The 13,084-nt window shown below is 37.5% G+C and overlaps 3 protein-coding genes across 6 annotated transcripts; 1 reads left to right on the plus strand and 2 right to left on the minus strand.

Moving 5' to 3' along the window:
• Positions 1–1,048: 1,048 nt before the first annotated feature.
• Positions 1,049–4,595, minus strand: LOC140835219 (protein POOR HOMOLOGOUS SYNAPSIS 1-like). 3 transcript variants are annotated; one of them, XM_073200676.1, is made up of 8 exons: positions 4,131–4,595; positions 3,160–3,276; positions 2,987–3,052; positions 2,805–2,908; positions 2,348–2,550; positions 2,206–2,249; positions 2,079–2,106; positions 1,049–1,900 (listed from the first exon to the last, which is right to left on the minus strand). In XM_073200676.1, the coding sequence occupies exons 1-8, from the start codon at positions 4,488–4,490 to the stop codon at positions 1,842–1,844; spliced, it is 981 nt and encodes a 326-aa protein (XP_073056777.1). In that variant the 5' UTR covers positions 4,491–4,595; the 3' UTR covers positions 1,049–1,841. The 3 variants fall into 3 exon arrangements, with proteins under 3 accessions (XP_073056777.1, XP_073056776.1, XP_073056775.1); XM_073200675.1 differs by having other exon boundaries at positions 1,049–2,106; positions 2,348–2,544; XM_073200674.1 differs by having other exon boundaries at positions 1,049–2,106.
• A 121-nt stretch (positions 4,596–4,716) lies between these two features.
• Positions 4,717–7,842, minus strand: LOC140835218 (ribose-phosphate pyrophosphokinase 4). 2 transcript variants are annotated; one of them, XM_073200672.1, is made up of 8 exons: positions 7,399–7,842; positions 6,621–6,936; positions 6,388–6,483; positions 6,055–6,123; positions 5,695–5,823; positions 5,451–5,528; positions 5,258–5,357; positions 4,717–5,078 (listed from the first exon to the last, which is right to left on the minus strand). In XM_073200672.1, exons 1-8 carry the CDS (start codon positions 7,734–7,736, stop codon positions 4,945–4,947), a joined length of 1,260 nt encoding a protein of 419 aa, XP_073056773.1. In that variant the 5' UTR covers positions 7,737–7,842; the 3' UTR covers positions 4,717–4,944. The 2 variants fall into 2 exon arrangements, with proteins under 2 accessions (XP_073056773.1, XP_073056774.1); XM_073200673.1 differs by lacking the exon at positions 5,451–5,528.
• Positions 7,843–9,827: 1,985 nt separating this feature from the next.
• On the plus strand, positions 9,828–13,084 carry LOC140835220 (F-box protein At1g70590-like). The gene is made up of 4 exons (XM_073200677.1): positions 9,828–10,507; positions 11,927–12,060; positions 12,246–12,428; positions 12,791–13,084. The coding sequence occupies exons 1-4, from the start codon at positions 9,973–9,975 to the stop codon at positions 12,956–12,958; spliced, it is 1,020 nt and encodes a 339-aa protein (XP_073056778.1). The 5' UTR covers positions 9,828–9,972; the 3' UTR covers positions 12,959–13,084.

Here is a 13,084-nt window from a genome sequence, read left to right on the forward strand (position 1 = left end):
GACCCGTGAGACCGTCTCACACAAGTTTTTGCCTCCATCTTTTTAACATGTTTTGAATTTGCAAGTTTAGGAATTGATTAATCGAGACGAAGGAATTAATATTAAGATATTAGACCAATTAGGGGAAAAAAATTCAACTGGGATATTTTGTATCTATAATATAACAAAAATTAAGATTTCAATTTTAAGTAAAATATGAAGAAGATGAGAAACTCTTGTAGCTATTACGCTTAAATATATCATATTCGTTGGATCCTCTTCAAGTAGTCCACGAGTTACGTTATCTATTGCTGTTACGAGAATTATTCCATTCCACGAATCAAAGAAATGGCTAATCGAACTTCAAGGCCCAAAAGTGGAAACCAAAAACACACCAATTACTAATACTCGAATAAAAGCCGCACCTAATTTAGGAAACTCACGAAAGACCAAAAGCAAACGAGAAAATAACGCAGCCTCAACTCCTACAATACTTATTTAACCAAACTACAAACCCAATCACCGTTTTAATATTACGTCCTTAATTGGCATTCAAACGCCTCAAAGGACGAATAATCGAGATACATTATAATCTTTTTAAAAGAAATAATAATCAAAGTCCCCCTTTGGAAACAATGGCTTCACCAAGAACCACAATTGTTTTCTCAGTAGCCCTTATCGCCACCGCCCTCTTCATCTCCTCTGCCACCTCCACTGCCGTTAACCCCTTCTGCAAAACCGCAGATGACAAGACCTTCTGCACCTCTCTAGCAAAGGGAGCCAAAACCTGGGAGGAAGCCATGACTAACGTGCTCAATGCCGCCCTACAGAAGGCCAAAGCCGCCAAATCGATAGCCGACACCATTGGCTCCAAGCTGCCATCCGGTTTTCAGCCACAGACAAAAGAGTCCATCGACAGCACATGCCATGAAGCTTACGAATCCCTTACTGATAACATCCAATCTTGCATTGGATTCGTTAAGAATGATCCTGACTCTTCTTTGAGAGTTTACCTGTCTGCAACTTCTTTCTCGGATTGCAAAGATGGGCTTGATGAGTTCGGTGTTTCTTCCATGGAGGTGGATCACTTTACCGTAGAGATACAGAAGTTGAGCAGCACTCTGCTGGCTATTGTCGAGAAGAAGCCATGAGTGTCATTAATTTATTCACTAAGGTGGTGTGATTTTGTATCCATTAAATATTAATGCGTTGTGTTCCATTTTTTTTATTTCTCCTTCAATTTTTGTCAATATTTAGAGCGTGGATTAACGTCTAATCGATTGAGATATTCACATTTTCCCCAACAAGGTGGGGTCGTAGAAACAAATTTACATGTGCAGTTGATTCAGATTAACTGATTGAAATATGGTATTTTCATTTACTGCCATTTCTGACTATGGAATGATAACTGAAGACCAAGTCTTCAACATTGGTTTTCAGTTATCATGGACATGACGGTTCTATTGTATCTGAGATTTGTACATCGAGATTATTGTGCATTACAGTGCACACAATCAGTATGCCATGCAACGAACTAAAGATTCAAATTCGTTGGCAAGGAAAACAGAATTGAACAGTGGTCGGGGTTACCATGCTGATGCTGAATATGCAAATTAGAACAATGACCAACGAGCGTAACAAAACCAAGCACTCAATATTCTTGAAATGACTATCATGCGCAACCAGAGGGATTCCCAGGAAGTAAAAATATATCCATGATTTTGTCTTCGATGCACTTATTTGCAGTTTATCCAACCGACCGTATTCCCTCGTCAATGTAAATCTGGGTGTGAATGAAAGAGCACAACTAGTTACCGTAGACTTATATGTATCGAACCACGGTGTCACTTAATAAGCTTCATTTACAGAGCGATATCATATCCCAATTCGTTGATGACGTCCTCAACAGTTGCGATTATCTCTGTCATGTTTATAAGATCAAACCAAACCATTCGTTAAAGGAAGCCATGTTTTCTCGGTAGTTAGGCACAACTCCATAAGATTTTGATCAATCAGAAATTTTATTTCAGATATTTTTTGCACGTTCCTTCGATGACCAAACATTTCGAAAGAAGATGATTGCTTCTCTAAAATCATACCTTGTAATGAGTTTCCCTCTAGGTATCGCTGTAAGAAAGATAATAACTAATTAATACTGCAGTAATGGTTTTACATGGAATCTGCAAAAAGGAGAGAGTATTGTATGAAAAAAGGTGGAGGGTGTACCATGAATTGGGTTTTAAGATCTTTCTCATGTCGTATAGGCTTTGCTGCACACAGATGATTAACAGGCAACAGTAAGCCAGAGGACTAGAATTAACAAAACAATTGCGGGCATGGTAAGCTTATCATTAATGAGGCAAAGTACCTTCATCAACTGCAGGGTTACAGTTATTCAGCAACTGCAGGAAACTGGGAGGAAATGACGCAATTGTCTCGGCGGCTTCCCGAAGTTCTATCGTTTTAGGTGCAAATTGTTCTTGAACTGCATTAGATTCAAGAACTGGAGGCATCAGCGGGGAACTGGTTTCTGCTGATGCCGTAAGCTGCCAATCTCCGTCAGACCTGATACTATATAAGCATGGCATCAGACCTCATTTTGTAAAAGAATATATAACCAGAGGTAAACCTTGCCCGGTCACCATCCAACTAAGTGTCTTCAAATTTTATTTGGGCTTTTTTTTAAGTTAAAAGTATCACTCCTTGATGCACTTTCATTGTCATTGAATTTTCTGGGTCCACCTCTACTTGTTACTCTTCTTCGTTGTTGACAAAAGTTCATTGTAAAGAACAGTGAGAAGTTAAGGTTATATCATGCTACTAACCTGCACCTGGGTCCATCAAAAGGTAATACCTCGGCCTGGGATGATATTTCAGAATTAATTCCAGGGTATTCAAGCAGTCGAGGACTTCCATTTGCAAAAATTTCCTGATTCGAAATTTTCATACCAAGTGGAAATAAACAACTAGTTTCAGGTGCTAAAATTATTGATAGTGCCATATTTACCTTCAGAACATCCATGAACTTTTCTGTTTCAAAGACGGTGAAAAAATGCAGTGCGAATTTCTGAATCTGCAGAGAAGCATAAACTTGAATTTACATTAACGCAAGGGCAATTCTAAAATTTAGCACAGAATCCTTGAAAAATTATTAAGAGTGTCCAAGTGCCAGCAACTTGCCTGACCAATACCATCTTTGTAGCTCACAAAAACAGCCCTGCTCCCCCTTGCGGGGAACCCAGACACACATGAAACTTGAGGCCATGAAAAATACACCTTTGAGATGTGATGTTCTTCCTGTAAGACAACCTAATCATATCCATACCAAACTCACTAAATATTGGACACTACACTATCCATGCTCGACCATGGTATTATTAGAATTGGAGGACAAAGTATCGGTTACACTTCTGTTAGTAGAGAACGAGAGTAATGGCAGGGATCCCCAACTCTAGGTGATAAACATCACAATCGAATTTTTCTTATAAATATACCTTCCTTTGAAACAACTAAAAATGCACACAGGCTGTCATAATTGGATCACATGCATCAAATTAGAAATTTTAGAGAATTTTGCATGCCTTGAATTCGAAAGTTTGGGCTCACATAAATAAAAAAATGGCACCTATGATTTAATTGTCAGTAAAATCCAAACTGAGCCATTCTTTGCCAAAAATATTGCGATGAGATTAGGATACCACAAATAATTACCCCAAATAACTTTTGTTATTGTGAACTTATGTATCCTTTTCTGTGGACAGATTACATAAAGTAACATATAAGCAGCACCAAGTTCAATTCTGTCATTGTCAATTACAACTTACACGGACAATGTCTTTCCCGTTCAATGTGGACACATCGAGCCAAATTAAGTTAAGAACAGAAAATTGGCAAGCTAAAAGATATAGATATTGCGGCATTTTAAATGGCAGTAGATTGTTCAATCTTATTCAAGCACCTGAAATAACGTACATTAACAACATCACAAGGTACAACATCTCATAAAGATTTACAGGAAATCAATGAGCTGGAGGTCGATTGACCTCGTTCAAGCACCTAAATCGAGTTAAATGCTCACAACACGTTTCAATTGATTTGATTCGAGCACCGGTGATACAACAAAATTTGTCCCAGAAGAAAGTTCAACTTACAAGTACGCAAGATCGAAGAGAAATGACTAGAACTACGTCATCCAAGCCCTCAGCAGTTCGTTTGAATATGAGCTTGAGTGAAGCAGCGGACAAGGTGGTGATCCAAGTGCCTCCTTGGTGGCGATTTTTCCAGGCGGCGGAGATAGGCGTGAGAGAAGGATGGGTGTGGTTGACAAGGGTGGAGCGGTAGTTCACGAATCGTGCGTAATGAATATTCCATTGATCTATAAGCGAGGAGGTAGTTGCTACTGGTGTTTCCGCCATTTCCGAATTTTCAAACTGGGGGGAAAAGGAGGAGCCGATGCGGTTTATATAGATAGTCCAGAGAAGAGTCGCGAAATACTTTGTCCAGTGTCGCATTTATAAATTTTATTCCCCACTGTTTTCGCATTAATATTTGCTTTTTAGTTCTACAAAATCAAAATGGTCTGATACACAATTATTGAAAACTAAAGTTGGGTGGAACCATTGTAGCTTGAAAATCTCAACGGATGCATATAAAATAACTTTTTAAAGCATCCCCATCGTCGCACGCAAAAAATAAAATAAAAAATACACGAGTTAAATATTTTTGGGAAATTACGCATGAAAGGTAATAAAAAATTTATTTAAAAACAAAAATTGACGTCTGGCCTTCTTATTTACCAAGCAAAGAATAATAATAATAATACTAGTAAGGCACCTGCTGCATAGTTCCACACATAATATACAATACCAAAAAAAATCGCCGGGATACGAAGCCTTGGTTTTGCTTTCCTTGTCTCTAGATGAACTCACCGCAGCAGAGAGAAGGGACGACTCCGTGGACCAACTACTAAACCTGAAGCGTGGATGCTATAGCAGCAGCAAGACTTATAACTTCGAACGGGGCTTTGTTTTTAACCTGCTTCACTGTTTGTGGGCACGAGTCTGTGATCCAAAAGTACGTCATCCCGGTCGAAGGGTGTGCTGAAGAGATTAAAGCATGAGTGAACTTTAAATGATGCGTTACAAATATGCACCACGAAGAGAGAATTCAAGGCAAAGGCGAAGACCACGCCTTGATTGTAAAGAAATAATACAAATTAATGAAAATGTTAAATGAAAGCTCAACATACATAAAATGAAAACTTTTGAAATGTAATCACCTCCATCATCATGTTCAAATTTCTCCCACGACTTGTTTGGGAAAATTCCATGCGTCACATAGGCACTAACTTTTGCTGCTCCATGTTTGGCCAGCACTTTCTGATAAATCACATATTACCAGGATTGCACAGTTAACAAAATGTATCACAATTTTTCACTCTCACAAGCAGCAAATACAAGATTTTAAGATACTTTGGCAACGATTTGCCTCGTTTGAAGCAGATTATCCAAATTGCATGCCGTGAATGAAAACACACGAACATCATCTAGCTGTGTATAAGAAGAAGATTGCCGAGGAGTAATGACTACAAGTGTGAAAATATGATGACAACAAGAATGACTGAATATCTGTGTGTCGTGGATCTTTTTTCCAGTGTGTTTGGCGAAATATCCAAATAGATAACTCTACTTAATGCAGTTAACTTCTGTCACTAACCTGACACTCTAGCAAAGTGCCACCTGACTGCACAAGGTCATCCACTATCACAACGTGGCGGCCCTCAGGATCTCCCTCTTTTAGGCGTACAATTCGTTGATCGCCTTCCCTAACTTTGGCACAAACAATCTGCCAATCGAACCAAACAAATTAAGTCATGCCAACTTAATGCACCATAGTTCATATAAAAGAAAAATGGAGAACCGAGACACCACTTGTATGTACCTGCAGCCATGACATGAATTTATAAGCTCAAGGATAAAATATAAAATATATAAATTAAGATAAAAAATTAATTATTGCCAAAGAATCATGATGCTCAAGTGGCATTTTTCATCGAAGTTAATTAAAAACTAGTACCATTGGGAAGTGCTGAAGTTGCTTGTGAAAACGTTTCCACGCGCCATCATCCGGAAAAGCAACTGTGATCTGGGCAGAGGAAAAAGAAACTGGCAACATTTAAAATTAAAATTATGTTGATTGACTTCAGCTCATCTCTTAAATGGGTTGATTGATTTCACAAGAGCTACTTCTGAGAAGGTCAACTCGGTTGTCATCATTGCAGAAGTATGAGAAAATTAGTGCCGAGAAATCATACAAAAAAATGTAAATCATAAAATACATCAATTTCAAGAACATTCAAATAATATGAAAATCGATTCCTGTAAGGAGATCCAAAAAGCAGCATCTTACATTGTCAGAATCGGGAAGCTGTTGGAGCCTATTCAAAAGCAACGGTATACCACTTTCAAAGCATGGTAAAATATTGTCACCAAAGTAAAATCTCTCCTGCAGTATGAAGAAAAAATGGAAATGGTCACACTAAGAATAAACATATTTATTGAAATATTACAGACACCATTTTCATACTATGAATGTATGAGAGAACAATAACCGAGTCACCAAAGAAATATATTTGTACCCACCTGCAAGGCATGTATATCAAATATGACTAAATTAGTGGGTCCACCCTTTGATATAGGAATATTTGACAAGATTCTGGCCAGTGTAAATGCTGTGGCAACATCCCCTTCATCCTCCATACGCTCGGAAGTTCCCGTGGGGAAAAACGGCAGGACAAGAGTGAAAGATGAGACAAATAATTTTGGCAGGGCGTAGATGATAGACAATTGCTCAAAAATGACTCCAGGAGAGCTAAATGAAGCTAGAAAAGCTACATGTTGTCCACGAACTCCTTGAGCATTTGATATAAATAAGTTGGGGAATCCGTCTTCAAACGCCCTGATTTAGGTTGGAACTATTAAATAAGACACTTTAATATGGCATAAACCTTACAGATCGTCAATATGTTTCTATAGTAAAAAACTAAAAATAGACAAAGAAAACGATGTCCGAGAATACATTGTCTCCTAACATTTTCTTCATAAACAAAAAAACCAAACCCCCACGAAATCAACATAATAAAATGAAGATGCTAGTTTATTTGTTCAATCAAGCTAAAAAGAATTCATGTTCAAAACAGGCGGCAATCATTTGGATCCCTCCATGAGAATGCTGCGACTTAAGACGCATACGTAACAATATAAGAGATAGCCCGAAATTTGAAATTCTTCGTAACATACGGGACAACAAGACTGCAATTATTGGTCATACTGAAGATCCCATCTCACTAACATTTTTACAAAATCTCTTAACGGAACTAGAAAGAAAAGATATCAGATTTACTATTGACTAAAATGTTACCTCCAACTAATGCTACGAAGCTCAATGGCGTCGGATTCAGCGGCTATTCTCTCAGCCAGATCCCTCATCTCAGAACAATGAAAAAGGCAAACCCTTTTGGAATTCTTAAGCGAAGAATTCATAGTAGAAGCCAAAGGAAATGAACTCGGTGGTTTGATTATAATATGAATTGGGTCGATTGAAGAAACGCAGTCGACGGTCCAATTCTGGGGAACAGAAGATGGATTCATGATCTCGCAGCGAAAGGAAGAGTTAATTTTTCTAGAGGGGAGAACCGAATTTTGGATTTTTCTGGACGATGCAGAAGAAAAGTGAGGGGCTGGCGAAATGGCTGACATTGGTGTAGTTAACGGCGGTGACCGCCGCGTGCGGGGCGGAGTTGAAAGAGGAACGAGGCAAGCTATAAGCGGCTTTCAGATTTTTGTCGGCTGTTATGTATCATGGACGTGATGCCGAGTCACTATCCTTTGTTTGTGAGTTTTAATTTACATATAAATTTATTTAATTCCATATAATTTATTATTTCACTCATAATTTGTAACTATTTTTTAAATAATAAGTGATTTTTAATAAAATAATAATATAATTCAATTTAAAATATATTTTTTTGTGAATATTTTATTTGCTATTCGAATAATAATATATCAATTATATTAAATATATATATGCAATTTTTATGGCATAGGGATAGTGTTGGTAATTTGAAAACTAATCTGTTTAAAAGAATAAAGATAGTGTTGTTTGATAAACGTGAATATTATTAATAGATCAAAATAGCTAGTATTCGGGTTCATTTCACCCTACCTTGTGAGACACTGCCCCCATGAGGTGATCAAAGACCCAGATTTACACACACTTACACCCCATGAAGTGATCAAAGGCCTAAATTTAATCACCATGTAAAATCAATGGCTGAGATCCTGTGAGGGCACTACCCCACATATAGCATCAACATTACCAGTATTCGGGTAGATTTTTTTCCCCTTAAGATGGGTTGAATTCGAGTAGAAGTCAACAATGACACCTATGATGTTATCTGGACAAGAACATAATTTTAAATTTTTCATCATTTGAGCAAATTTTGTTTCGAGGAAACATCTTATCAATTTATATTTCTAAAAAAATTGTTTTATAGATGCTGTAAAGTGAGAATAATAGGAAAAAATATCATAATCAAGATGCTAATTATAAAACTAACTATGTATCAAAAATGCATAAAGAAAAATTAGAATTTAAAAAGACAACTTAGATTCAATCCAAATCATCTACTATCAATGATTGTTTATTTTTGGTTTTATAACCATGTATAAATTAAAACATATTTTTAAATCAAAATGAAAGTAGTATAAACTTTTTTATTTGCCAAAAAACTTGAAAACATATAATAAATTCAAAGTAAAATCCCAAAATTTATAAATATTATTTTTATAATATTAGCTCATAAGATCAGTGACAAAGCCATAAAATTATATTATGATATATCAGTAATATGAAAACTATAAGCTAAACAAAGACCTCTAAATTGCAATAAATTGACACAAAAATTCATGTAGACATTTTATTGTGCATTTTTCAATGATTCATCACACGAAAGTTACTCACACCAAAATAAAACTCCCTTTAAACCAACCTATTCAATCACATTCAAGATAAAGAAAGCTATAAAATCGAATATTATCTACCAAAATCAAATTCAAAATGGTAAAAATTGTATTATTAAAAACATACATTAAAATAAAATGCATCACCAAGCAAAAGATTAAAGACAATACTCGGGTTTACTCGGGATAAAGGCTCGTGGCAATAAACCAAGGAGTTTTCTTTAGACCCACTCTCCATATTACATTGCTAAAATACATCAGAGATGGCGACGGTGCCTTTGGATACTTGCGTATCGACGGCGATATTCTTGATCAAAAAGGTAGCGTAGGCCAGTTCTATGCTCCTCCTTTCGCAAGCCGCATTAGTTTTCTCCTCGTCTTTAAAATGATGAATCAATTTGAAACATGTATTTGTCTGTATCAACTTTGTTTTCTTAGTTGATTATCGTGAATGTCTAACATATAAGAAAATATATGATTCAAGTGACCATATTTAAGTTGAAGCATCTTTAAAATGTGATCTCATACATGAAAAGAAAATGACCACCTACCACTCGCAAAGCAAGTCATCAATATAGGATTATGAATAACAATTATTTAGTGCTCCCACTAAAAAAAAGTCTTCTCTAAATGAGATATTTGAACAGCCATTTGCTTAGTTTTATGCAAGTTTCTATAAAATGCCAATGCCCTAAATACTTTTATTTATATGGATTTATTTATGTTTACTTTATTATTACAATGTAATATTTGATATTATTTGTGATCTGAAAAATTACATAAATCCTTGTATGTTTTACTATAAAAGGCAGACCAAATAAAGACTCCGAAATGGTTTCTTTCGGCCTTTCTAATTTTGTCTGACGTTTCAATTTACGTGACACCCCTACCCCTGCCCTCTCGCTCCACCGACGTCCACTGCCCCCAAACTCCGCCGCCGCCGCCGCCCGCCCCATCGCCGCCCCTTATCCTCATGAAGCAGAAGACATGGCCATGCAAATCGGACAGCCCTCACTTCATAGCTCTCCCTTTCATCAAAAAACCTCACACTTCCTCAAATTTCATCAAGTCCTCCAGAATCCATCTCTCATCCAAACCGAACCCGTCATCTTCCCCGTCTTCCTTGTACAAAGGCCCCGATTTCTCCGCGCTCCCTTACGATGTTCTCGCGAGAATTATGGCGTCATTCTCTTTGCCGGACTTGAGGGCAGCTTCCCTTGTTTGCAGAGCGTGGAGGGACGCGCTTAAGCCCTTGCGCGAGGCTATGGTATTCTTGAAATGGGGGAAGAGGTTCAAGCATGGGCGTGGGGGGATGAAGGCAAATTGGAGCAAGGCTTTGGATTCTTTCTTGAAAGGTGCGGCGCGTGGCTCTACGCTTGCTATGGTTGATGCGGGTCTGATTTATTGGGAATTAGGGAAAAGGGAGGAGGGTATTTCATGGTATAGAAGAGCAGCCGAGCTTGGCGATCCAGCTGGACAGTGTAATTTGGCTCTTTCGTTTTTGCAAGGTACTTTGTCTAAAATCGCTTCCTTTCTTGAAATTTTCCCTATTTGTATATCAATTTATTCTTTTATCTTCTTTTTTTTGGGCTTGATGCTTGAGTTTGATATATTTTTGTTGCTTGTTAAATTTATGGAAATTTATTTCGTGCCTCGTGGGCTCAAATTGAATTGTGAATTTGGAATTTGGTTGATGCTCTTTATCGTCTAGCTAGAAATTCCTGCCTCATTAAGAAATGTGACAGGGAATGTTTGGTTGGATGGGTCAAAATGTGGATTGGAAGGAGGCTATGCATTGTTGGAAGGAAATGGATGAAAAGGGGAAGAACCAAAAGGACTTTGCCGGTGCCTCAATACCAGCAACGTTCTGCAATATGAAGTTTTAGGAGGATTGAATTTAAATCAAGCGACAGTTTAAGTTGCTGTTGTGGTTTTAGTGGTATATATCAAAGGCAAGGCAAGGGGTCGCCTTTTACTTTCTTTTAGCACAAAATTAAAGTAGAATTGCCGTTGTTTGTGGAAGGATCAGAATGTTTTTTCCTTTCCCTTCTTGTCCGTGTACTGAAACCATTGTTTGATGAGTTTTGAATAATTCAAGATTATTTTATGGCTTTCATATTTGCTGCGTCTTCCTTTGATGCCAATGTACGGTTTGTGATCATGATTTTGAGTATTTTAAGATGGACTGTTGAGTAGGAAGAAAATTTTAGCATGCCTTTGTGGTGGTGTTGTGGACTTAATATGTAGGTAAAATGTTAGCATCCGATTATCATCGTTGTGCTAGAAATCTTTTTGGTTGCCTTTTATTCTCAGTTCGGTAAAAAATGACTGATCTTGCAAGTGGTCTTATCTTTTCTTTTCTTTTTTCCAGAATGCTAAATTTCATAGTTACATAGACGCATTTAGTGATAATGAACATGAAAATAAAGTGCAATGTCAGTGATTCCTCTTTCAGTGTTGTCTTGTTTGATTATCGAAATGCAAATCTTAACCCAAGTTGTTTCAAAGAAGAAATTTTTAGATTGGGGAGAAAACGATATCCCAAGTAGTCCAAGTCTTTTAAGCTTGCATCTGTCTATCCGATGTCCCGAATTGCTGCGTTTATTTTACTACAAATATATAGAGTCCGATGCTTGAATGAAAAATAAAAAAATATTAGCACTCTGCCAGGAAGTACCAGTACTTATTTTACCAGTCAGTGCCATTCCCTTCACATTAAAACAGTACTGATTCGTGGAACTGAAGGATAAAATTTGGATAAATGGTCTTGACCACTTTCGTGTTGATAATAGCCATTTTTCCTCGTAACAAGTCTTCAAAAATCCAAAATGTTAGTCGAATGATACATAAATTTGATTGCTTTCGCCATCAGAGATCTGATGGACTTGATTTTGTTAATCATGTTTTGAAGATCATGTATGATGCAGGTAATCCTCCGAACACGGAAGAGGCAATTGAATGGTTACACAGGGCTTCCTTCGCAGGCCATGTTCGGGCTCAATACCAACTTGCACTTTGCTTACATCAAGGTCGAGGAGTTAAACAAAGTCTCCAAGCAGCGGTATCATTTGGCACATCTTTACTTCTTTCTTTCCTGATCTAATTTTTTGGCCAATGGAGTACATACTGCTAGATTTGATTTTTTGAAATTATCTCATTTTCTTTCCAATTATTTTAGTCACGCATCTCATTTTTTTACATTGATTCCTCCGACTCTTCTCTCTATGGACTATTTAATTTTGACAGTCCCGTTGGTATCTGAGAGCTGCTGAAGGGGGATATGTACGTGCTATGTATAATACATCTCTCTGCTACTCATTGGGTGAAGGTTTAGCACAATCCCATAGGTTAGCAAGAAAATGGATGAAGAGGGCCGCTGATCGTGGCCACAGCAAAGCTCAGTTCGAGCATGGATTGTGTCTCTTTTCCGTACGTGGCCGACATCCTCTATAATCATTCATGAGAATACTTTCACTGTTTTGCATGGGTTCATCAGCTGGGTAGATACCCCCTAATTTATTGGAATACTATCTTTTTTCTTTCTAAATGAAAGACCACATTTTACCAACACCGCTAGTGGTGCAGTGGCATAAATTTCGTCCAATAGAGGAAAGGAGTGGGTTTGATCGCACGTAAAAGCAAAATCTCCCAACCCTCATTGTAATAATAGATAAATAAAGACCATTTCATTATCTCTCTCCATGCCATCACTCGGTAGCAGCATGATACCTGATCTATATTAGTATATCAGAATATGTAATTCATTGAGATTCACACTTCTACTTGGACAGGAAGGGGAGATGCTGAAGGCTGTGGTGTACCTAGAGCTGGCAACGAGGGCTGGCGAGAGGGCTGCAGCTCATGTGAAAAACGTTATACTCCAGCAACTTTCTGCAACGTCGTTTGATAGAGCAATGTTTCTTGCTGACAATTGGCGTGCTTTGCCTTCCACTCGCTGAATCTTTATTCGACACTTTTACTTGCGTATTTCTTACTTAGCATAAGTCTTTATGATGTATATACTGAGTTGCATCTACTGAGAATAGCCTGTGTAATGTTAATTGTATGAAACTTGATCTTTTCAA

The sequence above is a fragment of the Primulina eburnea genome, chromosome 6 (genome assembly GCF_022965805.1).
Source record: "Primulina eburnea isolate SZY01 chromosome 6, ASM2296580v1, whole genome shotgun sequence".
Taxonomy (NCBI): Eukaryota; Viridiplantae; Streptophyta; class Magnoliopsida; order Lamiales; family Gesneriaceae; genus Primulina; species Primulina eburnea.